The 25,658-nt window shown below is 46.1% G+C and overlaps 12 protein-coding genes across 12 annotated transcripts; 4 read left to right on the top strand and 8 right to left on the bottom strand.

Annotated features, from left to right (window-relative positions):
• Nucleotides 1-413: 413 nt before the first annotated feature.
• Nucleotides 414-3,014, top strand: L199_002395 (uncharacterized protein; the record flags this gene model as incomplete). The annotated part of the gene is made up of 15 exons (XM_064888139.1): nucleotides 414-593; nucleotides 691-698; nucleotides 853-889; nucleotides 950-1,096; nucleotides 1,173-1,267; nucleotides 1,332-1,508; nucleotides 1,568-1,679; nucleotides 1,733-1,844; nucleotides 1,909-1,922; nucleotides 1,985-2,096; nucleotides 2,152-2,267; nucleotides 2,328-2,450; nucleotides 2,513-2,593; nucleotides 2,665-2,749; nucleotides 2,821-3,014. 15 exons carry the CDS (start codon nucleotides 414-416, stop codon nucleotides 3,012-3,014), a joined length of 1,593 nt encoding a protein of 530 aa, XP_064744211.1.
• Nucleotides 3,015-3,598: 584 nt separating this feature from the next.
• Nucleotides 3,599-6,160, top strand: L199_002394 (uncharacterized protein; the record flags this gene model as incomplete). Its single annotated transcript, XM_064888138.1, has 12 exons — nucleotides 3,599-3,856; nucleotides 4,141-4,176; nucleotides 4,244-4,390; nucleotides 4,463-4,557; nucleotides 4,613-4,789; nucleotides 4,849-4,960; nucleotides 5,021-5,132; nucleotides 5,190-5,318; nucleotides 5,378-5,493; nucleotides 5,553-5,756; nucleotides 5,825-5,909; nucleotides 5,967-6,160. 12 exons carry the CDS (start codon nucleotides 3,599-3,601, stop codon nucleotides 6,158-6,160), a joined length of 1,665 nt encoding a protein of 554 aa, XP_064744210.1.
• A 298-nt stretch (nucleotides 6,161-6,458) lies between these two features.
• On the bottom strand, nucleotides 6,459-8,351 carry L199_002393 (uncharacterized protein; the record flags this gene model as incomplete). The annotated part of the gene is made up of 5 exons (XM_064888137.1): nucleotides 6,459-7,095; nucleotides 7,160-7,446; nucleotides 7,500-7,646; nucleotides 7,709-7,930; nucleotides 7,995-8,351. 5 exons carry the CDS (start codon nucleotides 8,349-8,351, stop codon nucleotides 6,459-6,461), a joined length of 1,650 nt encoding a protein of 549 aa, XP_064744209.1.
• Nucleotides 8,352-8,841: 490 nt separating this feature from the next.
• Nucleotides 8,842-10,579, top strand: L199_002392 (uncharacterized protein; the record flags this gene model as incomplete). Its single annotated transcript, XM_064888136.1, has 8 exons — nucleotides 8,842-8,997; nucleotides 9,051-9,207; nucleotides 9,263-9,468; nucleotides 9,526-9,798; nucleotides 9,864-9,996; nucleotides 10,049-10,203; nucleotides 10,259-10,396; nucleotides 10,457-10,579. 8 exons carry the CDS (start codon nucleotides 8,842-8,844, stop codon nucleotides 10,577-10,579), a joined length of 1,341 nt encoding a protein of 446 aa, XP_064744208.1.
• A 217-nt stretch (nucleotides 10,580-10,796) lies between these two features.
• L199_002391 (uncharacterized protein) lies at nucleotides 10,797-12,224 on the bottom strand (the record flags this gene model as incomplete). Its single annotated transcript, XM_064888135.1, has 3 exons — nucleotides 10,797-11,187; nucleotides 11,247-11,514; nucleotides 11,573-12,224. 3 exons carry the CDS (start codon nucleotides 12,222-12,224, stop codon nucleotides 10,797-10,799), a joined length of 1,311 nt encoding a protein of 436 aa, XP_064744207.1.
• A 927-nt stretch (nucleotides 12,225-13,151) lies between these two features.
• L199_002390 (uncharacterized protein) lies at nucleotides 13,152-13,862 on the bottom strand (the record flags this gene model as incomplete). Its single annotated transcript, XM_064888134.1, has 1 exon — nucleotides 13,152-13,862. The coding sequence occupies one exon, from the start codon at nucleotides 13,860-13,862 to the stop codon at nucleotides 13,152-13,154; it is 711 nt and encodes a 236-aa protein (XP_064744206.1).
• A 308-nt stretch (nucleotides 13,863-14,170) lies between these two features.
• Nucleotides 14,171-14,830, bottom strand: L199_002389 (uncharacterized protein; the record flags this gene model as incomplete). Its single annotated transcript, XM_064888133.1, has 1 exon — nucleotides 14,171-14,830. The coding sequence occupies one exon, from the start codon at nucleotides 14,828-14,830 to the stop codon at nucleotides 14,171-14,173; it is 660 nt and encodes a 219-aa protein (XP_064744205.1).
• A 395-nt stretch (nucleotides 14,831-15,225) lies between these two features.
• Nucleotides 15,226-16,023, bottom strand: L199_002388 (uncharacterized protein; the record flags this gene model as incomplete). The annotated part of the gene is made up of 2 exons (XM_064888132.1): nucleotides 15,226-15,732; nucleotides 15,796-16,023. The coding sequence occupies 2 exons, from the start codon at nucleotides 16,021-16,023 to the stop codon at nucleotides 15,226-15,228; spliced, it is 735 nt and encodes a 244-aa protein (XP_064744204.1).
• A 510-nt stretch (nucleotides 16,024-16,533) lies between these two features.
• L199_002387 (uncharacterized protein) lies at nucleotides 16,534-17,586 on the bottom strand (the record flags this gene model as incomplete). Its single annotated transcript, XM_064888131.1, has 2 exons — nucleotides 16,534-17,425; nucleotides 17,576-17,586. The coding sequence occupies 2 exons, from the start codon at nucleotides 17,584-17,586 to the stop codon at nucleotides 16,534-16,536; spliced, it is 903 nt and encodes a 300-aa protein (XP_064744203.1).
• A 1,154-nt stretch (nucleotides 17,587-18,740) lies between these two features.
• L199_002386 (uncharacterized protein) lies at nucleotides 18,741-21,068 on the top strand (the record flags this gene model as incomplete). Its single annotated transcript, XM_064888130.1, has 5 exons — nucleotides 18,741-19,341; nucleotides 19,494-19,641; nucleotides 19,725-20,078; nucleotides 20,171-20,337; nucleotides 20,419-21,068. The coding sequence occupies 5 exons, from the start codon at nucleotides 18,741-18,743 to the stop codon at nucleotides 21,066-21,068; spliced, it is 1,920 nt and encodes a 639-aa protein (XP_064744202.1).
• Nucleotides 21,069-21,392: 324 nt separating this feature from the next.
• Nucleotides 21,393-23,839, bottom strand: L199_002385 (FACT complex subunit POB3; the record flags this gene model as incomplete). Its single annotated transcript, XM_064888129.1, has 10 exons — nucleotides 21,393-21,601; nucleotides 21,692-22,005; nucleotides 22,078-22,341; nucleotides 22,400-22,639; nucleotides 22,739-23,120; nucleotides 23,191-23,296; nucleotides 23,371-23,452; nucleotides 23,521-23,623; nucleotides 23,701-23,730; nucleotides 23,815-23,839. 10 exons carry the CDS (start codon nucleotides 23,837-23,839, stop codon nucleotides 21,393-21,395), a joined length of 1,755 nt encoding a protein of 584 aa, XP_064744201.1.
• A 200-nt stretch (nucleotides 23,840-24,039) lies between these two features.
• L199_002384 (uncharacterized protein) lies at nucleotides 24,040-25,373 on the bottom strand (the record flags this gene model as incomplete). Its single annotated transcript, XM_064888128.1, has 6 exons — nucleotides 24,040-24,082; nucleotides 24,187-24,273; nucleotides 24,332-24,438; nucleotides 24,505-24,900; nucleotides 24,990-25,136; nucleotides 25,218-25,373. The coding sequence occupies 6 exons, from the start codon at nucleotides 25,371-25,373 to the stop codon at nucleotides 24,040-24,042; spliced, it is 936 nt and encodes a 311-aa protein (XP_064744200.1).
• Nucleotides 25,374-25,658: the final 285 nt, after the last annotated feature.

Raw genomic sequence — 25,658 nt, 5'->3', positions numbered from 1 at the left:
GCAGAGGCAGATACCGAGGGGCATCTTGACGCTTCACGATCCGATCATCCGTCTTAGCGCTTGTCATGTCTTGAAGAGGAGGATTGGAGCTACTGAGGAGGGACAAAGCCAAGAAGTGATATCGGTGGGTGACTTGCCTGGAATGGTTCCCAGGTTGAAGGCCAAGCCAAGAGAGTAGCACAAATGACGACTGATCATTCCAGATTTGAAAATCATGGTGAGTCTGTGACTCAAGGTTGCGATCGTCTAGAAAATGCAGAATGGACATAGGAACAGACTTAGATATATACACATACCTATGTGATGTATCGAAAACCGTGTCCAGCCTAAAAAGAGAGCATCGAAGTCAAGAAAACTGAGCAAAATTATCTCGTGCCGATTTAAAAAGACGGAAGCAGTTCAGATCTGGCACAATGTCAACGATACCTTATGTCGAAGAGCCTGTTGGCGATATCCACGATAAGAAGCCACCGAGGGAAATCGAAACGATCAAACCTACCTGGAAAGGTAGACTATGGGATACTTTCGACTTGCCAACAGATCAACGAAAGTTACTGTTCAAAGTTGATGCTGTCATGCTGACTTTTGCATCTGTGAGTGTTCAAGTTGGTTACATACAAACATACATACATTCAAACCAGGGAGGGACAAAGTGCTAACATATAATGTATCTTTTTTTTCATCTCTCAGCTCGGATAGTGAGTCCAGGAACCGAAAACCATGAACCTAGACCACTCACATGCTGACTTGATCTGTTATTCAATTGCATCTACAGCTTGTGAGTGGTGTATTTGAAGTTGTGGACCTTTTGCCTGATACTGATACTGACAACGTTGATACCGTTCACTGCAGTTTGAAAAATTTGGATCAGCAGAACATCAACAATGCCGTAAGTTGCTCTCGGTACCCATCCAGGTTCTGGCGAATATCGCTGACGGCGTCCTTGCAGTTCCTGTCAGGTATGAAGGAGGATCTCGACATGCACGGTAATGAACTAGTCACTGCCGTCACGATCTGGACGGTGGGTTATGTCATTGGGCAGATCCCTTCCAATCTACTTTTGACCCGTCTTGAACCCCGATTCGTCATTCCTTCTGTAAGTGCCTCCTTCCCTTTTGTGACTTGCTGAGTGCACTGCGCTGTACTGATGAACACCTGGACGTACCGCACAGCTGGAGCTTTTCTGGGGTATCGCCACACTCGGCTCATACGCTGTCAAATCTTACAAGTCCCTCTATGCCCTTCGTTTCCTCGTCGGTCTGTTTGAGTGGGTTTAGATTCTGTTATATGGCTGGCGGGGTGATTTCTCCGATCCTGATATTGTTTTCCAGGTCGGGATTCTATCCTGGTATCCACTACATTCTAGGATGTTGGTACACACCCCGAGAGATCGGTAAAAGAGCGATGATCTTTTGGCTGGCAGGATCAATCGGATCGATGTTCAGCGGGTTCCTTCAAGCTGCAGCATATACGAATCTGAATGGTGTACATGGTCTAGCAGGTTGGAGGTGAGCACAACTACTACTCTCGAGAGTACTTCGTCCATTCCCTAATACATGTTGTTTAGGTGGCTGTTCATTATCGATGCGATTATCACCCTTCCAATCGCATTGTTGGGCTATGCCTTCTTTCCCTCTGCACCATTGCAGGACAAGAAAGCCTGGTGGTTAACTCAAGAGGTACGTATCCTACTTCAAATATGAATATAGACTTGGGCCGATCCTACTATCAGGAACACGAACTCGCTCAATGGCGTTTGACCAGCATTGGCCGAGCAGGAAGATCTAAATGGAACAAGGCCAAGTTCAAGAAGCTCTTCAAGAGCTGGCACACCTATATCCTTCGTATGTTGTCCTTTGGTCAAGTCGATCTAAGTTTCGTAAAGCTGACATCGGAACGATATTATAGCGTTCCTTTACGTTGTAAGTCAGGCCTTGATATCTTGATGGAACGCCACTAAACGGCTTGATTGGCGTTTGTGCAGATATGGAACAACGGTGGTGGTCAGCAAGCTATGGGATACTGGCTCAAATCATTCAATGCTACCCCGGCACCTGTACCCGGTGTACATTTCTCGGTTCCCGAGATCAATCAACGTGAGTTGTATGACCGCTACTCTGAAGTACGGGCAATCTAACGAGACTCGTCTAGTTCCGTTGATCACCAGAGGTGTTTTCATCATCAGTGCTATAGCATATGCCTGGTTGTCTGACGGACCACTTAAAGGTCGTAGATGGCCTTTCATCTATTTCAATGCAGCCTGTTCGGTAAGTTGTATCTCCGCGCGGAAGAAAGGGCACTGACGAGATTCTGGCTTCCTCTTATAGCTCATATTCGCGGCGACATTGATAAAAATTGATCTTTATGCCAATATCACTGGGACCAAAGTCTTGTATTGGTTTCAAGATTTCGGAAGTGGTGCTGGTCCGCTGATTTTGACTTGGATCAATGTAAGTATTCTGCCGCGACAGTCATTCTAGACAAAGCTGAACGGAGTATCATTTGTATCTAGGAAATATGCTCAGATGATACGGAAAAACGGGCGTTATTGGTAGCTGCAGGAAACGATCTCGCCTATGTCTTCCAGAGTATAGTAAGTGAATTTCATTCCTGTACACACATTATGTTCTCGCTTGTTGTTAACTCACTGTGTGCTTTTCTCAGATGCCCAATTTCGTATGGAAGACTGTCGATTTCCCAGAAGCAAGAAAAGGCTGGACTTATTCGCTTTGTTTGGCAGTGTTACTCAGTGAGTGGTATCTCCAGGATCGACACCATGTTATTGTCGTACGCGATGAAGCATGACTGATGATCAAACAGTTCTATGGACTGCCTTGATACAAGTTTTACTACGACGGGATGAGAAGAAAGCACTCAAAGCGCAAGCGATTGGCTCTGTTGACACAGTGCCTATTCCAGACAGTCCAGAAGGTACATCAAGCAGAGACGAAAAAGACGTCTATACACCTCAAGCAGAAGAATACAAAAACGAGGCGGTCTTGAACAAAGTTTAGGTCCCGAAGCCACCCTAAGACGTGCGTGTGAAGAATGAGCGGAAATGGAACAAGGGAGATTTGTTTTTTGAGTTTTTAGGAAGCATTATGCTAGAAAAGGGCGAAGATCAGCTATGCCAAATCATTTGATTTGTAGATCCTGGATGTACATTTGCCATGATCATATGAGTATCCGGTGATGGGTCGATCACGTCAGATAGCGCATTCCTTCCAAGTGGCAGCCACCGCAGTTGGCTTTATCTATCTTATCAGTCGGGTATTTCGGATCCAAGCATTCCTTTGGTGGCGGTGCCTGAATTGATGATTGAAGGTTGCGTGATTGCGGCAACTAGTCTAAAGGTGTTAAAGCACGTCATCTCCTGTACAGGATGATGAAAGTTCAGCTAAACGCTTGAGCATAATGATGAGAACATGCGTTTGAGACCTCGCTTGCTTGTCAAACTCTGAGAATTCTCTTGTCTATTTCTAAAGATAGCCACTGCGTTTATATCAAATTCTGCTTGCTCATCATCAAGGGATCAGAAAAGTTAACGTAAGATCACTGAGAGTTGAGACCGGAGGACTTGAGTATATAAAGTAACAAGATGTCAAATTCACGTGCAGGATATCGTTCCCCAGAACACATTCCCCTTCTAGATCCAGTGGACCATATCGTAGAGATGTCCGGTCAGCCCGCTTATCCATTCCCAGAGGAACCTGTCGGAGACCTCGAGGCTCACGATAAAATTCAACATGTACAGAAATCAACTTGGAAAGGTAGAATATGGGATACCTTTGATAGACCTCCTCTTGAAAGGAAGTTGTTGTTCAAGGTAGATGCGGTGATCCTGACGTTTGCATCTGTGAGCTTCGAACTGCGGGATTGATTGGGTCGTGATAAAGCTGACACGAATCCGAACACACAGCTTGGATAGTAAGTCTTAACGCATTATTAAGGGTCCGTAAAAGCGATGACTAACCCATGCGCTCTCCTCTTGGTTCCTCTGGTGTAGCTGTGAGTGATGAATCATGCAGTGATTATCGATAGTGCAATTTGAGCTGACTGTCATTCTTCTCAACTGTAGTTGTAAGTTTGTTATCAGCTCTCACCCGACTTTGACCTATCCTTCTAACAAAGTCATGATAGATTAAAAACCTCGATCAACAAAATACGAATACGGCTGTGAGTCCTAAAAGAGTCCAGCTTCAAAACAAATAAGAGATGAGCTGACTGTGTATTTGACCTTCAGTTCTTATCAGGGATGAAAGAAGACCTCAACATGTATGGCAACGAGCTGGTTACTTCCACCTCTATTTGGACGGTTGGTTATGTAATCGGTCAAATCCCTGCCAATTTGCTTTTGACGAGAATCGAGCCTCGATGGGTCATACCAACTGTGAGTGGTGATAGAGGTATCGATAACCCACTTGAGCATATTGGGCTGAATGGAATAACGTATTTTCCACAGTTGGAACTAGGCTGGGGGATTGCCACTCTCGGGTCTTACGCTGTAAAATCTTACAAGTCTCTTTATGCTCTACGTTTCCTTGTCGGTCTGTTTGAGTAAGTCTACGTTTTACCTCTCCCAAAAGGCATATTGACAGGAATACACGAATAGATCTGGTTTCTACCCCGGTATCCACTATCTCCTGGGTTCATGGTACACTCCCGCTGAGATTGGTAAGCGAGCCATGATCTTTTGGCTTGCTGGTTCGTTGGGCCAAATGTTTTCAGGCTTCTTGCAATCGGCGGCCTACAACAACTTATCCGGTATTCATGGAATAGCTGGGTGGAGGTAAGCAGGTCTTCCTTCCGACTTCTGTAGGATCGTAGCTTATGTCGACTTGATGCTAGATGGCTTTTCATCATTGATGCCATAATCACTCTGCCTATTGCTGTTTTCGGTTTCTTCTTTTTCCCACCACTCCCACTCCAAGATAGAAAGTCGTGGTGGCTCACCGAAGATGTGAGTCTGTGATGGCAATGTCAGGAAGCCCCGTTGCTAAACTGGCCTTCGGTTTTTCAGGAGTTTGAACTTGCTCGAACTAGGCTACAAAAGATTGGAAGAGCAGGAAAGGAGCCCTGGTCTTGGAGAAAGCTCAAGAAATTGTTCCTTAGTTGGCACACATACTTCCTCCGTGAGTTGCATCCGTTTCAGAGGGCTGGGTGTGAAGCTAAAGAGAATAGCCGAATAGCTCTGTTATATGTGATCTGGAATAACCAATGGCCTCAACCAGCGATCGGATACTGGCTCAAATCGTTCAATAGTAAGACAAATCCACCAGTACCGGGCAAGACCTATACCGTTAGTCAGATCAACTTGCGTAAGTAGAATTGACTTCTGATTGGCATAAGACGGTGACTGATTCCGTGATCCGGACAGTGCCTTTACCACAAACCGCCATCTTTGTTGTCTGTGCAGCATCATTCGCCTGGTTGTCTGATGGTGTCTTCAGGGGAAGAAGATGGCCATTCGTTTATATCGGAGCTGTGTATTCAGTGAGTCATCATCCCGGAATTTCATCGGGCTGGGGGGTAATGTACTGACGCCCTGGCAGCTCATCATCGCCGCAATTATGCGAACTTACCCACTGTACAAGAACATCAACACCACCTTCGCTTTGTATTACATCAGTCAAATTGGTCAAGGAGCGGGACCACTGATATTGACGTTCATCAATGAGCTTTGTTCTGATGATACAGAGAAAAGAGCTTTGCTCGTGGCTGCAGCCAATGACCTTGCTTATGTAGTTCAGGCTGTAGTGAGTGGCGCAGCTGAAGATGTCCACCAAGAAAGTCTTAAGCTGACCAAGTCTCCGTAACGGGATAGGCACCAAATTTCGTATGGAAAACTACCGACTTCCCTCGAGCTAAAAAGGGCTGGACCTGGTCCTTGGTCTTGAACATCCTACTGAGTGAGTGACTTCGTTCTACGATAAAACCTGGCAAGCTAATATGGGACGAGATTTCAGTCGTCTGGATGACTGCTATCCTACTCCTCATACGTCGTGATCACAAGAAGAGGCGACAAGAGGAGAGCGACGGGAGCTCTCAAGGGGACCTTCACGAAAGATACGACGGTAAAGGTCTTGACAGTGTAGATGAAAGTCAACCTGCTACCCCCGGTTTGACTTTTGAGAACAACAGGACGACTGTTCTGCATTAGATTCTAGGGAAGATTGCACTCTCTTACATACATCTTGCTTATGTTGCTTGTGACCTTAAGTCCCTCTAGTGATGATCTCGTTGGTAATGGTATTTGAGTCTCTCCCCTTATATCACTCCTGTTCCTGTCTGTAGTATGTGCGTGGCGGTGTCTCAGGGAGATATGTTTATATTACACAGAAATGATGAATTCAGTGAATTTCGTTAGTGAATTTTGGCACAGATTACAAGCAGCATATCACAGCAGAAATGCATGATCTATAACGTTGGAGTCTACCAAAGCATATTGGTCTATTCAGTTAAGCCTTCACGGCCCCCAGCCTCCTCGCCAATCCTTCAATCGCTCTCGCGTTGGTTTCTTCGGCGGCCGTCTCAAAGTCTTTCGAGATAGCATCTTGATTCTGCCCATCACCCGCATTGATCTCCTCACTGATCTGTCGAAGCTGTTCCGGCGTGATGCCATATTTGACAGCCAACAGCTCTTGCATCTTATCGCTTTCCGCCATCCATTCGGGACTGTGGCCTTCGATCAACTCCGCACCTGACCATTGCGCGTCTCTGTTGAGCCACTCGACTGTATCTCTAACATAACTTCTTTCTCCATCCTTGTTGAGCAGATGACTAAATTTACCTTCCCCTTTCTCTTTGACCAGCTGGGCGTAATCGGCCCATCGTGTAGCTTCATCTGGTAATTTAGCTTTGCCAGAGAGAACCCTTGCGATGGAGATCGACTGATACTCGAAGAAAGAGAATGCTGAGGTGTTAACACTCAACCCAATGAATGTAAGTGTTGGGTCTGGAATGTAGAAAACGTCACGCCACAAGTTGAGTACGCCAGAGCCATCGGTCACCAGCGGGTGTTTTTCAGCCCGTTCCGAGCGCACGCCTTGATAGTCGCTATGATAGCTTGGAAGAAACGGAAAGGAGTACTGATACCTATATTACACCATGTCAGTCAAGGTATGATACTTCGATTAGCCCTAGACAGCCATCTACTTACCCGGTGGCAAAAATCACTTCGCTGATACCTTTCAGTATTCTTCCGTCTGTAAGCTCAACTTCTGCTTCCTCTATAGGTTGTCCAGGGTTTGGTGGAACGAATCGCCGTATCTCCGCCACTGACTCCCCTTTCTCGGGTACCATAAATCTTTGCAATTTACGTTGTCTCTGATATGCGGGGGGACCTCTGAGTTTGTTCCTGCCCACTAAGTAGGTTTTCTCAACGTATGGGTCGAGGTCTCGAGCGATATCGGTACCACTCGTGCCTATGCCAACAAGCAATACAGTCTAGGGCCAGATTCAGCGAGCTTTCATTCACTGCTCATGAGAACTGCACTCACTTTTCCTGCATAGGGTTCCGGTACTCGATACCCTTGCGAATGTATGACTTTGGTCGGCCATGCAGCCGCCCAGGCATCCACACCATTGAGTGGAGGTATATATGGAGCGTTGTAATGACCAGTAGCGACAACTACAGCGTCGAATTCCTAGGAACTCAGGTCAGATGAAGAAGAAATGATAGGATCGACCAGAATGCGTGACAACTCACTTCGGACCACTGTTCCTCTCTGGCTTTCTCATTCCCTTCATCAACTACCTTTCGAAGATTCAACCTCCACTTATGGTCGACTTTCTCTGCCTTTTCGACTCTGGTATTGTATGATGCTAATTTGTCGAGGCCAAAATGTCTTGCATAGTTATGCACATAATCAGCTAAAAATTTATGAGTAACATTCCTTTCTGTCCCTTCGGGATATGGATAGTCTTTGAACTTGATGTAAAACGCAAAATTAGCAAGGGCACCGACTCATATAGGCAATCATCATCGAACTCACAGCCATCGTTGTAGTAGGAACATTGTTTGTCAGGTTCCAATAACAAGGATTGGGCGGATTGAAGTGTTCTCTCTCCTTACGATCAGGATCGTCATAGGTCCCACTTTGACGGAACACGGGGGTGAAAGCTCCGACCGAAGGAGGGGGTGTTGGTACGGATAATGGTAGTGAAGCTGCAGGTCGCCAATTCCAGATACCGCCGGACTGAGACTGTCTCTCAAATAGCCGTACCTTCAGACCGGCATCTTGAAGATGTCTAGCAGCAGGTGTTCCAGTAGGCCCCGAGCCTATGACGGCGACTGTTCTTATGGGATGGGCGAAGTCATGTGTATGAGCAGGCTCGAGGTTCACTGTCATCTTGTCAGATCGCGGAAGTCGATCTGTCGGAGTATTATTGAGTCTGAACGCATTATATCCTGCACTTTGGTCTCACCATTCTACCATACAGCTGATCCATTGATGAGCTGCATACGCAGGCAGAATCACGCAATATCAAGTGCGAATAGATGCATCACTTCAAGGTACGGATGTTCAGGGATGATAAACTGCAATTGCAAATCAGATAGATAACACGGCCAAATCCGACCCTAGATCTCATCTGTCACGTCAGAGAACACCATCTGAATGCTAACCATAAATCACCTTATGCTTTGGAGGACGGATGTTTGCATATATATCATTCGCACGATTGACTAAGCATCTTCCGAGTCATTCCGTATCTCAGGGCGTCCGGCTACTGACTGATTGTTGATCTTGTTGAGGAACATCAACCATAAAATGTCATGCAGGCGATCGATTTTCGTTTGCCCAGAGGGACACTGATGTCTGTAACATCGCAATAGACGAGATGATCATTCAACCTCAGGCTCAAGAGACTCAGATGAAGGTTGCTGTTATTGGCACGGGACCAGGTGGTCTAGCAGCTATCATCAATCTCCTAAGATTGCCTTTCGTCGAGCTTAGCGCTTACGACCAAGCTTCTGAACTGCGAGAAGTTGGTGCGGTAAGTGCTAGCACTTCTGACATCAGAGGGTTAATACTGATGAACATATATAGGGCATCAGTATCAATGAGAACACATGGAGGCACCTCAAGCTTCTAGGAGCAGCAGAGGCAATTGAGCAATATACAAAAAGGGGTGATGGGTCAAAAATTGATACTGAGCAGCGCAATGGAACTACTGGAGAACTGATCTCGCGGACTTTCCAGAAAGGCAAGTTTTTCCTGATGCTCTGTAGGACCACTTACACATTGCGTTATGTCAATAGTGGATCCGGAAGCAGCGCCTAGATCACGTATTGAAAGGTACAAATTGCAGAAAGCACTATTAGGTCAAGTCCCTCCCGATTTCATCCAGTTGTCCAAAAAGCTGGCAGAGATCGTAGAGTCGTCCAGAGGCATCGAGTTGACCTTCCAAGATGGTTCCCGGGCGGGTCCATTCGACCTTCTGTTAGGTGCCGATGGTATCCGTTCAGTGAGTGTCCGCAGCTTGAAACATCGTCTGCAAGAATTCAAGCTAAATCAAGTGCAGGTCGTCCGACAACATGCATTCCCTGAACACAAGTTGAGCTATACCGGCAAAGTAGCTTACAGAACCCTTATCCCCCAATCCGCTGTCGCCCATATTCCCAATATACCCCAGTCGGCATGTTTCTGGCACACGAGAAATACACATGTTTATACGGATCCTTTGGATAACGGGTTATTCGAAATCGCTACCAGAGCTGACGAGCCGGAGGAGGAAGTCAGCAAAGTCAGTTGGGGTAAGAAGGTGAAGAAAGACCAGGTGGTCCATCATTACAGCGTAAGTGCGCTCTGATTACCCCAGGCGCAAACTATAGAGCTGAAGTGGTCCACGTTTTTCCTCAGAACTATTGTGAAACTATCCGTCAGGTTATTGCTGCTCCCGATGAATGGCTCGAATTTGCCATGTTCGGCGGACCAAGATTGGAGTCAGTCATCTCTAACGGCCATATAGCTTTGTTGGGCGATGCGTCACATCGTGAGCCGAGCAACTCCTCAATCGTGACCAGATACTGACACCACGACCACAGCTCTTTCTGGCGCGTTCGGCTCCGGTGCCGCATTTGCGTTCGAAGACGCTTATGTTCTGGCACAAGCGCTTCTATACACACACCAGAGGCAGAAACCTATCTCAGAAGCCTTAGTGCTGTATGATGAGGTTCGCTCGCCACATTACAAGGGTCTCGTGAGTCCTGCCAACTTCAAGTGTCATACTGTTTTGAGCTGAAGGTTCCGCTCAGTACGAAATCCTAAATGGCTTCGGAGTCAACGCTAAAGAGCTCGACGCAATTTCACCTCCCCTCGACGAGCAAGATTATATCAATGAGAGGACGAGAAGAAACTGGGGTGCTGAGAATCGATGGATCTATAAATACGACGTAAGCTTGTGTTAGTTTATAGCACAGGGGAACAGGATGATCTGACATGGTTTGTTCTAGGTCACGAAAGTCTGGAAGGAGTACGCTGAATTGGCAGATGTTGGCGATGACTTTTCTGCGCTCACGCTCAAGAGGAACAAGGAGGCGGAAAAATCGGTTCCAGTGATTAGCGTGGAAGCGTAAGCATATTTCGGGTGATACGTATCTCTGTGTTCGGTGTCATTGGATATGATATGCAATGATATAGAGCTACCGTTGCGCGCCCGATTTGTACGATATTAGCATGTTGAAGGTTACATCGTATATACAATATACGGATATCTAGGTGATCTAGTTGCCCGAAAAGGTTGAGAAATCGCACAGCGTTTCACTTTGGTCATCTTTGAGTTCAGATTGAGATTTATAACACATCGTCTTCGAGCTCTTCTTCGAAAGCCGCTTGAACTTGAGCTTTCAAGGCTTCCTCTACTTCGGTAAGAGTCCTTTTTTGCACTTTAGCGTATTTAGGTTTCCAAGCAGATTTTTCTTCCTTCTTCCAGCCGATTTCAGCAAGCATAGACTCTAGTTCGCCGGATAGACGAAGTTCTTCGAGATTACGCAGATCACCTACGATGGGCTTGTTGCCGATCATGATGATAGGGTGATCTCGAAGTGGTAAAGATAATCGATCAAGGATGGAAAGTAAGGTGAGTCGATCAGATCGAGCATGACATGGGATCAAGGTGGGTTTTCGGGATGAGCCATGGGTAGACGCCAGGAAATCAAGTACATCGTGAGGGAGGTTCGGTCGACTGCAAAATCTCCGTTCATCAGTGTGACACAAGTAACATGTAATGGAAGCGAGACTTGCCCGTTACCACCGTACCATACAACTACTTCATCCTCTCTTTCACCTTTGAGCTCATCTAGCCAAGCTTGCTCCAAATCACCTCCAGAAGGACCGAGTTTATGCACACCTACACCCAAGACAGCATTGGCATCGATGGGTGCAGATGGGTCGACATGGCTGGGGATGACATTATATGCCGATGACAATAGATACGATTGGAGGGCAAGGAGTTCATGCGATGAGGGAAGTGGTCGGGGAATCAAGGCGGGTCGAGAAGCACGGGGATGAGCTAGCATGACTCATCAGCTTGTTATCCAAAAATCGCTAGATAATCTTAGGATACTCACGAGCAGGAGCAGCTTTCTCTTCCAGAACCCGTCTCATCATATGAGGCGCTTTGATCTGTGGAGGTCTGTAGTCCTTGTCTCTAGCATCTGACCAGCTGGTGATCCCTTCCACATCGATGAAAGCTTTCCCGTTGGGGTCAAGAGCGAGTCTCCTCGACATACCTGCAGCCCTAAGACTGGGAAGTCGGGCTGAGGGTACAAAAACGAGGAGCAATATCGAGGACAATAGAAGTGAAGCAAGGAACATCAGTCTGATCAGGGGTTTAGGTAAGCTTGAGGGAATTGGGATGGGTGCTGAGGGTACATTTGATGGAATATAAGGTGGAGATGACACAGTCTTCTCGTAGGATCTTCGTCGGGGAGTAGTAGGTGTCGAGTAAGTGGCAATCGGAGTTGCTTCAGGATCTAAGATCTTCGATCTGGAAGGGAAAGAAGAAGGATAGACATTGTCGAGGGTAAATTTACTCTGTTGAGGAGTTCGAGGCGATCTGGTTTTCAAACCTCCGTCTAAATGGGGTGATCGAGGTATGAAATCGGTAGGAACAAGCAATGATTTGATGCTCGTGAATCCCGGATTGGGATCCGAGTCCATAGCACGTCGAGGAGGTGAAGGGGGAGGGGAGAAAAGGTAACTGTGAATGGGTGAAGACATTGTAGTGGATGTCGGGAAATTCGTTGAAAGTTGAAGTGAATGTCGCTTTGGTTGTTTACGTCGATGTTGCTGGAAGGTCGGTGTCGGTGAACTAGGTCGTCAAGCTATCAAAGCTGCGTATCGATCAACGATACTCTGTCGTATGTCCTGTCAAAGGAAAGATTCGATGCCGATGGAGGTGAACAAGTAGGATATTGATGATCTCGAAAGATGGGAAAACCACATTAGCTGATATATATCGTCCTGCTATGGTGCAGTCTGACGCGACTGGCTTCATCGTTTTTTTTCTTTCTGCCTTCTGATCCTTTCGCGAACATCAGGGGTGATACCGGCTGCTGCAATTGCTCCAAACTGCACGGAGAAAACCGAGCCTCACGCCATTGACGCGAAAGTGGTATATTGGATTTCAGGCTGCTTCTGATCGACTGCACATCCCCCCAGGAACTCTGCTAGGAAAGATGAACCAGACATACTATGCAAACCATGGGTTGTGGTACGTTTGACTGCGTGACAAGGGTCGTTATGGAACAACCGAAATGAAGATGATGAGAGGAAGACCGGCAATTTCTGGTCAGGACAGCCAAAAGTGGCGCGAAGAAAGAGGAATGTTCACCCGAAAGGAAAGGGGCGCGTCCTTGTTGAAAAGGTTAAATGACTCTTGTCGTGTTGAGTTACCGCAAAACACGTCGAGAAATCTCGTAAAGATGACCCGGCCAACGCGTCTCACCATATGCCAAATCTTTCTTGGTTCTCGCCATGCGGATCTTAGGAATGTCTTGACTTTTCTTAGGCAATTATCCAGCGCTCTGGTCAGAGCCGGAAAAATATTCGGCCGCTGCATTGCAATGACAAGAGTCTTCGGCCATACGATTACACAGCACAGCATTTCTTCCCGTAACTTAAGCAGTTCGAATAACTCCTCGTGTCTTACTCTTTGTCTTCTCCTTGTTCCAATTCAGATTCGGCGCCTGCTTGTATGAAGCCTATGGTAAGGTGACCGTCTTCGTCGATCTCGACGTCCTCCTGATCACAATTGCCTGAGTAGCATTCCATGATCCGTGCAGCAGCATAATGCAGTGTCAGGCCGCTATCGCCGTTCTTCATGAGCCATTCCCTTCCGTTGATACCACTTGTATGCTCCCTAATCGAATGAGAAGAGGAGGATCTGGTGCGGATCAGATCAATCATTTTTTCTATGAAGCTGCTATCTTTTAGTAGACCTTCATTCCCCAACCTCAATCTTTCGACTTCGTTGCGAATTAGGCACTTCTTCTCCTCGCATACTTTCTGATCCCAAGCTGCATAATCCGCAAACAGATATGCGTCGTTCATAATGCGATGTGTAGAAGGTCGTCCATCTTTTTTCCTCCAATCTAGAAAATCTATTTTGAACAACTGGATATCGTGATTCTGTAACAAGGCTAATTCCCTTAACAAGGCTGTTCGCTGATTACCTAACCGATTTTGCGTTCGCCTCTCGGATAGCAATTCCTTACATGACTGTACCAGATTGTCGCAGTACCACACCTCTTCTTGTGTGTTGTGATGCGTATGTTCCAAAATCGTCTTGAGCTTCGGTCTCTTCGTCAAAAGACATTGTCGAAACCCTCCCAGGTGAGAAGAACCGAAGAACGTCATCTGATCTCCTGCTCGACGCTGCGTGCTAGCTATAACATATACGCTTTGAAATCCTGAAAGATTCCAAGAGGTTTTCAACATAGATCAAGCACACGATCAAGGGGTTTCCTCTCAGTGGTCAAAGATGACGTCCATCACTGTCGTAAGTCTGGAACAAAATGAGCTTTCCTTGTACTGACACACTTTTTGACACGGCATGAAAGGTTTACTCATTTTGCACAGCACATAAAAGGAGGTCCCGCACCTCCTGTTTGATGATCAACATGGAAATTGGAAGTACGCAGCACATCGCAAATCACCAATGCAATTTACCAATGCATCCTCAATCTGTATCTTGTTTGTCCATCAGAAGTGCCAGGAAAGGGTATATCTGGCGTCAAGCTCGGGGTATCGAAAGTGCTTTCGATGTCATTCGTGACTGCATATGGATGATATTGGGATATGATACTTTTGAGACTTCTAATATCGTCCCGCAAGATAGCGTTAGTCCTTTTGGATTTATTGCATTCTTCAGTGATCTTTCCATTCTGATAGGCCCAATCGGACTTGGTCCAAGTCTGTCTCCTACTATTACCTGTACTCTTCATCCAACTATCAAACAGCTCAGAATTCTTGGCCGATCTCTCAGGACGCAAGAAACCATCATCTTTTCTGACCTCGAAATAGCTTCTTTTGGTGGATCGGATAGTCCAACCCTCCAATTCAGCTAGTCTTTGGAAAAGCGCTCGTCTCTCTTTACCCAATTCAAGTGTGAGCCTTTTATGAAACCTCAGAGAGCTGATCGAAGCAATGATATTCTTGTAACCTTCTTCTGCTACCGAGCTTGTAAGCTCAAGACGCGAAGACTGCTTGAACTCTTGGCGAGCTTGTTTGTGTATGTTTCTTAGTCGAGTACGACGTTTGTGTGTTTGCCCACTACCTTCAGTCGATGAGTTGAAATTAACAGTAGCAGATTCGGAGCTGGTCATGGTGAAGATAGCATGTATTGTGGTTCGCAAGTTCGCCACAAACACTGTATCCATGGTCACTATTTGAGAGTTGGATCTTAAGGCTTGTCTGACTGATGAAAGAATTAGCGACAGTAGACCAGGCAGGGTACACAGCATTACATGCCTTCCTCTCATTTGGAGTTTGGACCGACATGTAGAACTTACTAGAAATTCGGTATGTCGATTTCTGCACATGGGCGTATGAGTACTCTTCAACGCGACAAATATCACACGCTACTCAAACGGGGCAATCTGCATAGTGAGAGTAAAATGCATGTACTGAGAGAGAAAGAAGCTATAAACATAAGAAACCGCTTTAGGATTTGATAGTAGCGAAAGTGGCTAAAGCATGAGCAATGATTTTGCGGCCATAATTATTCCTGAGTATCGAGATCCTCCTCGGTTCCTGTCCATCCAGGAGGTCTCGTACCTTCGACGGGATAGACTGTATGTTCAGTCTGCTCATTATCTATCACATCCGATCCCCAGGTAACGGGTACCACCGTCGCAGGCGACATACCAACTTCAGAAGGCAATATGCTTCCGCTGGGCCTAGCGGACCGGTAGAAACGAGGATACGTGAGTGGGAGATATGTGAAAGTGCCGGAGTCAGCTTCCTCTCGATCATCGGTGAAGCCGAGCATGTGTTTTCTAATGACTTTATAAGCTTTGTGCCATAGTCCATTGGATCCTTCACCATGTGATAGGGCGAATGACTCCAGTTCTTGGAATCGTAGTATTGCATGATCGTTGGACGGATCTCTTCTTGAACGACCTCCATAACTCAGGAGAAAACGATCAGACTCGTACTCATCTATCGCCGGTAACTCCTCAGAAGTATTTTCGCCTCTCGATAAAGACTTCCACCAGAATCGACGACCCTGGGTCCAATTGACCTCACCCTTGAGTGCAGTTTCTTGCTTACTATCCACCTACTGTGCTACCTTTAATGCTTTGATCACGTTCGGCGAGAGGGTCGCTTCTTGCTGAGCTACTTCTTGGGGCAAATGCCACTTGGATAGTGCCCAAGCGGGCTCAAGACCTCTGACTTGGAAATACTTCCATGTCCCTCGGCGATGCGGATCGAACTCCTCGTGTGTTCGATACTGGATGGTTTGCCACTCCTCTCCGGTTAGATATCCCACACTGAACATATCTGATGTTATGCTCATCTTGTTGAAGTACGTCTACGGAGTATTTTTAGCTAGGTAGACAGTGACCGAGCTTGAGGGTCACAACAGGTCGTATTGATCTGGAGACATGATTCAATCTGAGAGTTAGGCGGTAGTGGGGAAACAGTCGGTGCACTGTACCCCTCGTTTCCTTTCTCGTAGTGATAATTCAGAGGCTGGCTCATTCTACAGAAGCTCCGACCTGGACGGGCGGTCGGACATGGCCTTCATGTTTCAAGACTTCTTCTTGAAAAGCTGAAAGGAAAGGCACAAGCCGTTGTGCAGCCTCAAGATATAGATCGTCATCGTCCATCCAATCGTCATGCTCTGAGAATCTTTGCATAGTGGCAAGAATAGCACGATGCCTGAATTTCGATCGTAACGCAAAGAAGGATTGATGAGTACATAGTTGAACTGCCAATATCATCTCTCGCGAAGAAAGGATCTAAGATCAAATCCGTATGATGCGACCAAAAGGCTAAAAGTATCTCAAGTCTGTGTCATTACTCCCTATTGCTCATCCAGATTGATCCCACTGCTTTTCCACATCTTGTCCATAAAGTCTCGTATTTCCTGCAATCCATTGCTTCGATCATCTACTGTACTTCGTTGAGCGCAACCCTGACCAATACGATATTCCGGCTCGTGAAGATTTTCAGGCCAGGAGACCGATTTCCGTCGGCGTTCGACTACTGTCGACGTGCCAGCCTTTCTACTGTCTTTCAGGGCGGAATGGGGAACTCCACCGGGTTCTTGTCGTACAAGGAGGTCAGAAGACTGGTACACTTCGTTCCTGACATGTTGGAATAGTTCGTTCCACATTTCGGGATTGACCCCTAGCATCATTTCAGGTGGGTTCCTCGATAAACTCTCCAGCTCCCGATACTTGAACACCCCAACTGCATTTACACTTTCGAGTTTGCCGCCCGCTCCAGGCCACCTAGGTTTCTCCCATGTGACGATGAATCTATCAGCTTCAGACCGATCGAAAGATGGTAAATTGGGGGTCTTCTCAATAGATCTCCAAGCGATCGTTCCCTGAACATTATCTGTTGTCTCCCAGGGAATTTCTCCACCTACGGATGATTGCTGATCACTTTCAACCCATCTCAGAGCCTTATGAGCATGAGATATCGCTTCGTCAATCCCTGATCGTTGCGACTGACAGTAAGACAACCACTCAGTTGGTGTATCAGTCTTTTTCAGTCCCTCGAATCGATACTGATCTGTGAATTGCCCATTCTCGCTTTGGGTTTCATCGATGACTGTCCTTCGGTAACTTGAGATTGTCTGTACTTCGCCATTGAAGACAAAACGGATTAATTGAGGATTATACGTTTTGGTAACCGTCAATACTGTGCCTGAACCGTCAGAATGCAGAGAGTTTGGGTTCTTCCTTGGACTGTCAAAACGGTTTCGTCTTTCCACCTCTCCATCGTGTGGAGTGTGTACCAGAGCCGAACAAGCATAGGCACCACGAAAGAAAGCTTGTAATCTGACTCTCGCCAGATCTTCTTTGAACCCCGTCGAACTCGAGCTCATCGTTAGTTACTTGAAAGTCATTGTGACCGATAGCAGGAAGGTTAGAAGTGAAGGACCTTTATAAGTGCTTCTTGCTGTAGAGTACCCGTCTTCAAAACATGTACTTCGCATACCTCCTTTGAACAAAATCGAGAACAATGGACAGGGCCCATTGTACGTCAGCGTTCCTCCCTATAACAGCGTATGGTGTGACATCGAGTTGAGAGCTGGAAGCACAACACAGTCGGCCACTTCCCTTCGATCGATGGATATCGAATTCTTGAGTGGAGACCAATGAGAACCACACATGCGGATGTCGTCCTTCAATCTTCCGTGGCAGGGATACCTCGCGATATTGTACGAACGCCAAACATGTGTATAGAATTTCGATGTCTTCTTGATGCACAGACTGAGATGGTTTGTCGGTCTAGCTGTTTTAGCACTCCTTCAAATATGTATGCGGGATTGTAAGGCGTTCGCCGCTTCTGTCAAGTAATCTTACGGCATATCGATCGGTCGAACGAAGTAAGCTTATTGAATCCTGTCCCTACCGATACACCATACCAGGGATGTGAGAGAGAAGAAAACAATCGGTGAAATCAGCAACTCTCAAGTTACAAGCAGTAATCATATGATATGATCACGTCCGATCTACATCTCTGTTCCATGATATCCTATACTTCTCATGAGCTGATCGATCCTCTCCTTCAACTGCTATACATGCTATACGATATGAGTACAGGACTGGCAAAGAGATCCGTTAGTTTCCGCGGAGTGTATGGAGTTACCCTGAATTGCCACGTGGCAACTCGTCGGCCGCAATCGGAAATGCCATCATACTCACTAGCAGTAGATCTGTTTTTCGAAAGCCAGCGTAGTGGCTTAAGAGGTTATTTAATTTTCACTTTGCTCAACATACATACAGAGGAGATCGGCCGCGGTGTGAGGTGGTAGCACCTACTGACTTTTAGTACTAGAATGCTCTTCTCTTATCGGTCGATAGATAGATCAACAATGTATATAAGTGAGAGATGTGATGATTTCATGAGCAGGTATTTCCTCCTTTGTTCGATAATAAATATCTTTAGACGTAGCAATACAAGAGAACACACTGATTGACGTCTCTACGCAGAACAAAGCCAAATAAACCCACAGACTCGTACAAAGTAGCTAAACGAGGCAGATAAACGCCCATCATGTCATCATCATCAAATCCATCATCCACTGCTACATTAGCACCCCCAGTAGGTGAACAATCTACCCAACAACCACAACAACCTCAGACACAACCTCCAGCCGAACAATCAAATCCAACTCCAACACCATCATCACCTAGATCTCCACGAACCAATCGAGCTATATCCATCTCCGCACCTCATTATCATGATCACAATACCGTACACCACCCGCTCGGGCGAATACCCACGGGGGCATCAAGGCGTTCCACCAACGACGCCGAAGGTACAGGTGAACCACTAGGTCGAACTATCACTAGCGGAACAACAGCCTCTAGACGACATGCACCTGATCTTGCTTTCCCTTACTTGACAACGGATATCAGTCGAGGTGGTATAACCGATGAATATCGTACAGAGACCAGACAAGGTTTCATACCTATGGATGATCCAGATAATGGATTGAGACCCGTTCAATCTCGTCTATCCACATTGCATGGTGATAGATTCGTACTGCATGATACGGAGAAGGGAGCAGAGGCATTGAAAAATAAGAAATTGGTTACTTGGCTGGAGAACGATCCTGAGAATCCAAGGAATTGGTCAAACTTTAGGAGATGGCGTGAGTACAAATTTTCTCCTCTTGTTCCCATTCCCACTCCACAGCGCGTGATCATCCGGTCTCGCTGGTCTTTCTTAAAGCGACTATGTCAACGTATTCTCCCGATTCACACATGACCTATCACTGACTTTCGCCTCTTGTGAACTGCACAGTAATCACCGCCATCGTATCCTGTGGAGTCATCCAGGTGGCTCTGTCCTCTGCAATCGTCACCGGTGATTTCAAAGATCAAGAGGAATATTTTGGTGTCTCAAGTGAAGTTATAGCTTTGACTGTCACATTGACTGTATGCGGTTTCGGGTAAGTCCGATCGGATTTCTTCTCCATCTCCACGGTTGACAATCCGACTGACCATCGTTTCATGGTTATACGTATTGCTACAGTACTGGTCCGTTACTATGGTCTCCTCTTTCTGAATTACTAGGCCGTCGATTACTATGGGCCATCCCAACATTCGTATACATCATATTCAATATCCCCTGTGCGCTAGCACCCAACATCGGTTGTCTGCTCGCATCAAGGTTTATATGTGGTTTCTTCGGTTCGGCACCACTTACCCTTGCAGGTGGTACCATCGCAGATATATGGGGACCTGAAGAAAGAGGTTTCGCCATTGCCATATTCGCTGCTGCTCCCTATACTGGTCCTGTCATCGGTCCATTGATAGGTGGATATATAGGGAAATATGCAGGTTGGAGATGGTTGTATTGGGTTAATATGATTTCAGCTGGTGTAGTGTAAGTTCTACCCAGCCAATGTTCTATCAAGCTTTTACCTAGCGGTGAAAAAGAAATCACATTGCTGACATCTGAATTTCTATATGATACAGATGGGCTGCATCTCTGTTCATCCCCGAAACATTCGCCCCTGCCTTGCTGAAGAAACGAGCCAAGAAGTACAGACAAGACTTCTGTGATGACTCGTATGTCACCGAACAAGAATTATTCAGAAAACCATTGAATGAAATCGTCATTGAAACTTTGATTCGACCATTTGGTGAGTTCATAAACCCCCATATTTCCATAATACACTTTCACGGGATTTTCCACTAACCTACCATTTATCAATCATCATTAGAAATGCTTGCTACCGAACCCATCTTACTCCTAATGTCACTGTACATCTCCCTAGTATACGGTCTACTCTACGCATTCTTCTTCGCTTTCCCTGTAGTCTTCGGTGAAGATTACGGCTGGGACGACGCCAAGACCGGTCTAACTTTCATCCCAGTCTTCTTCGGTGTCGGTCTAGCGTTGTTCGTCACTCCATGGTTAGAGAAGAAATACTCTGCGAAAGGTGATCAAGTTACACCAGAAGATAGATTACCAGGAATGTTAATCGGTGGACCTTTCGTACCCATTTCACTATTCATATTCGGCTGGACGGCTCCCCCCTACGTCGCACCAAGCGGTGGATCCTGGGTTGGACCCTGTTCAGCAGGTATACCATTCGGTTTCGGTATGGTCTTAGTTTACTTCTCGGCAAATGCCTATTTAATAGAAGCTTTCCCAGACTACGTGGCCTCAGCTCTAGCAGCCAAGACGGTCGTTAGATCTGCTGCAGGTGCCGCCATGCCGCTGTTCATCTCGATTATGTTCAGACACATTGGGAATGGTCCAGCCGCCAGTATATTAGGTGCAGCTGCCATTATCATGGCTCTGATACCTTTCGGGTTCGCTAAATATGGGGCTAGTATCAGAGCAAGATCAAAGAGGGCTGCTATTTAATGAGGAGTGTAATGTATCATATAGTTATCTATATACTTTTACGATCGATATTAAAAACGTTATTGGGCTTTGGACTATTATATAGATCAGGTAGATAGATAGACTTTCATTGCTTTCCATATCATATCACATACACTCTTATAATATTGGCATTCGATACTGGATGCTGAGTATGAATTATCATGCACTTATACTTACGATCAGTCTCGATCTCCGATATTTATATTTATGATGATAATGATGTTACATGGATACATGATACGTGCTTAACTCGAAGGCAATGTCGATTCGATAGTAGCTATGATGGTGAACTTTCATCTTCCTCTAATCCCCTTTTTTAGCCTTTTTGGCTTTAGGTTTCTCCGCATCACTCCCACTACCACTATCCTTCTTGGCCCTCTTGGCTTGTTTCCTCTTCAACTCCTCCATCAACGGATCACTGGCATCGGATGCCATACCACTCTCATCTTCGTCCGAGTCAGATTCAGAAGGTGATCCTCCATCGGAAGATTCAGATTGGAAATCTTCGTCATCTATTTCACCCGTAAAACACACATTCAATCAGCAACCATATTGAGCATCAAATAGATGTCAAGTTTTGTTCAAGGTTCAAGGAGACTCACCAGACTCATCGTCATCATCCTGTACTGAGGGCTTAGCCTTCTTTCCCCCTTTATCCTTTTTGCTCTTCTTTCCTGAATCTTCATCTTCCGAGGCGATAGATTCCATCTCTTCGTCCTCGTCACTCAGAGGTTCATCAATATCCATCACAGTCTCTTCCATCTCATTCAACAATTTAATATTCTTCTGCTTCAAGAATGCACTTATCGGTTGAACCTCTTCTTTACTAATAGCTGTGAACACATGATCGGCAACCTCCGTCTTGGATACTACTCGCATGTCAAATGTCTTTGCTGATGCTATACCTCCTCCGACACTATACAAGATAGGAACAATCAGCTTGCTCTTTCCCGCGATTGATATCTGAAGATGAAGCTGATCAACTCACCGTGAGAAAGAGATACTTTCGGTCTTGGAGAAATCGATCAATATAGGTTGTTTGGCGATAAAGATCAAACCTTTCTCCAAGAAGTATAATTCTCCTTGAACAGCTTTCACGTTCGCTTTCAGACCATTCAGACCTTGAGCCGTCCTGAAACTCCCCGGTGGGGTGACCTTCTTTCCTGTTAGAGCTTTGAGTACTCTGGAGATCACTTGGAAAGTGGGTGCTTCGTATTTACGTTGCAAGTCGGGGTATTTGGCGAGTTCCTCACTGTATCATGACTGTCAGTATGAGAACCTATGATTATAAGTTATGAAAACCGACTCGCTCAGATAGATTCAATTCCGCATCAACCTCTTCGTCCTTGGGCCACTGAGCTACCAAAAATGGATATCGGGTTGCACCCTGTCTGATAGGAGGGTCTAAACCGAGTACGAGCTGAACATGTAGGTCATCGAGCTTGGGTAAGAGGAATATACGGTGAATGGAAGTGAAGGGCACTCGGTAATCTGTCGATTTACCAAGGAGGCGAAGGGAATCGGGATAGAATTCAAGGGAGAATCGACCTCTGCGAAGTGGATGTACACATGGTCAGTTCGGTCATTCAACTTGTGGAAAATGAACGGAGGTTACGCAAGGAGGTGAATCAGGAATGATTATTACTCACCTTGGCGTGAGTACCAGGATATCTTCGAACACCACAATACTATCCCCTACCACAGCGCCTATATCCGCCTTCTCTTTGATCATATTATGGAAAGCGTCCGCCGCCGACACCTCATTTCCATCCTCATCTAAATCCGTTTCTTCCCCATCTGAACCGGCATCGCTACCCTTAGACTTCATGCTTTTTCCGGGGATGTAGAATCTCATTTCAACCAACTCGTCGGGCACCCTCTTGGATAGGTCCTTGGGATCATGAGGGAATGGTGGGGGAGGGTTGAACTCCAAGGCCACTTCGTTTTTACCGGCGATATTGGAATTACCAACGGTGGATAAAGGGATTTCGAAAGCTGTTTTACCTTGTACTTGGAAAGTGATATCGTTACCTATTCGATTACCATTTGTTAGTTGATCATTGTGCGTTGTATCAGAACATCAACTTCCACGCCAACTAACCTTGTACCTGCGCTTTACCCCAATTCCACCCTTTTAAACTCGTGTCTCTCGTTTCCATCTTGATGTTGAAGAATTCATCGAGAGTTCTTTTCACCTTATCGTGATCCTGTAGTCTCAACCATCAGTATGATGGTACGATGGTTCCCTATTGCTCTTCCTGATCACTTCTTAGCCACTCACCTCTCTCTTAAACCCATCGAAGGTGATCCTCGGTTTCTCCGCTTGACGCATAGCTAACCTGAGCTGAAAATTTCTTGCGACCCTACAAGATGACCATGTGAAGAGTGAGCACGGGCTTCGGTGAGCCACTATGCACACCAAGCATCTCACCTGAGCCAAGTAGCATGCCTGACATCATGACCACTAAACGTCGTAGGTGCTTCCTCACTCGCATAGGTCTTCCAGCCGAAACCAGCAGCATTGAAACGTAACTCTGAGGAAAAGGCGGGGGACAACGCATCAATTAGCTATACAGATCCATTCCATATCAGGAGCATCAGCTGGACTTACTTCCTATATCGGGACCATCGCCATGGAAGACTGCAAGGAAAGATCTTGTTAGCGTTAAATCCTTGCTCACTAAAACTTCCTGTCCATCTTTAGTGATATGGAGAATGAGCTCACTATTCTCAAAAGTCACAGTCGCCATCTCTCCTGCTGTGTATCCCGGTGATTGCTACTGAAGGAGGCTTGTATGTATTATACCAAAGAGATAAGAAGGGACGTTTGGGAGGAAGAGATGGAAAAGTCTTGCTGATTTAATGTTGAACGATGCCTGCAACGCGAAGGCTGACTGGCTCAAACGCGTCAGGATAGCTACCGTGGGAAAACAGTCAGGGCTAATGGTCATTACGATCGGGGTATTAGCGGAAACAACCATGGTGCGAATGGGCTATTACAGAATATCACATAACATGTTTGCATAGCATAACATCGACTTCTACTCCACTCGTTCAGTCTTCACCCAGAACGCAGGTATCATTCTGCAGTACATACCCGTTAGATCCATCACACTTGTATGCGATACAACGACCATCGATGCAATCTACCGCAGGAGGGAGAATTCCAGGGAGGGCATTGCAGCTATTTCATATCATGTCATAAATCAAATTCCTTCCGTTCAACAATTGTCGATACTTACTCTTGACCGGTACCCGTGGTGCCATTAGTGGGATGACATTGGTCTTGGACATACACCCCATGGACACACCCACCACAGGAGTCGACCTCAGCATTGGTATCGATACACTACTCATCCGAACGAAGGTATTGATGAATACTCAGAGGTCACCATTTAACAAGTAACTAACTCACCTCATAACCTGTGCCCACGCCATTAGAGGTCTGACAAGCCGTCAATCCCTCCGGACATAGTTCCTGTCGTTTATTCTGGCTTCCTGATCTCCTATTCCCTTGTCCTCTTCGGGCGATACCACTAGGTCCAATATTGAAATATCTATACACTCTCCAATTGTTAGGCTCATTGTTACAATCCACCATATCCTGACGATTGTAAGGAGGGATTTCATATGATCCACCACATCGACAATGAATAGTATTATCAGGAGCGATATTGATGACTATCCAGTTATTCGAAAAGCAATTCCCAATGCACTCGTCGAAACTGTCAACATAGAATTCTTGGAAGTTCGACGCGCAGACGGAGGAAAAACACCCATCAAAGGTGAAGATCGATTCGGCTTGGTATGCCTACAAACTATCTCCAAGCCATGGATTCGATCAGCTCAATTTTAGACGAGTCGTTGATTTGCTGTGTGATGGAAGTAAGGTCAACCCACCTCGTAAACATCGCTGCTCGTACAGGATGTGTAATCGCCATTAGGGGGAGGCGTAGCTGAGCAATAGCAGTTGATAGAAATCAATGATGAAGGCAGAAAGAAACCATACCATCTTTCATGAGTCGGGGTGGGAACATCACATTGCCTCTATGGATACAAGCGTGATTAGTCGGGCGACCTCTTATTGTATCGTCTGGCGTACATCCGCGGCTTTGGGCATGAACTCACGGCACAATCCACACCATTCATAGCTGGGGTAGGAAGTAAGGTACCTGGTGGCGGCCCATTTGGCGGAAGGGTGAAACATCCCAGGCTGACTGGGCTCTGAGCATGGATGAGCGTGACACCCAAAAGAACACAGGCAACAGAGTTGAAAAGGAACATAATGGTCGGCTGATTCTACTCGACGAATATCACTATTCAAGGGTTTGAATTGATGGTAAAATATTCTTTGATTAATGAAAACAAACAACCTTTTATATTCCAGCTGGCGACCTTATAGACCTGAGCTTTTTCCCTCATAGGCTTTCAACGTATGCAACGATGAAAGATTGACAAGATGATCCTCAGGTTTCGCTTATATCGGTGATACATAGCTTATTGATCGACGAAATGGAAATGGTCGGGCAGATCTTTGGTTTTATCGAATGATCAACCGTCGTCATGGTC

This window comes from Kwoniella botswanensis, chromosome 1 (assembly GCF_036426115.1).
Source record: "Kwoniella botswanensis chromosome 1, complete sequence".
In the NCBI taxonomy this organism is placed as follows: domain Eukaryota; kingdom Fungi; phylum Basidiomycota; class Tremellomycetes; order Tremellales; family Cryptococcaceae; genus Kwoniella; species Kwoniella botswanensis.
This window is presented reverse-complemented; position numbering and strand designations above follow the sequence as displayed.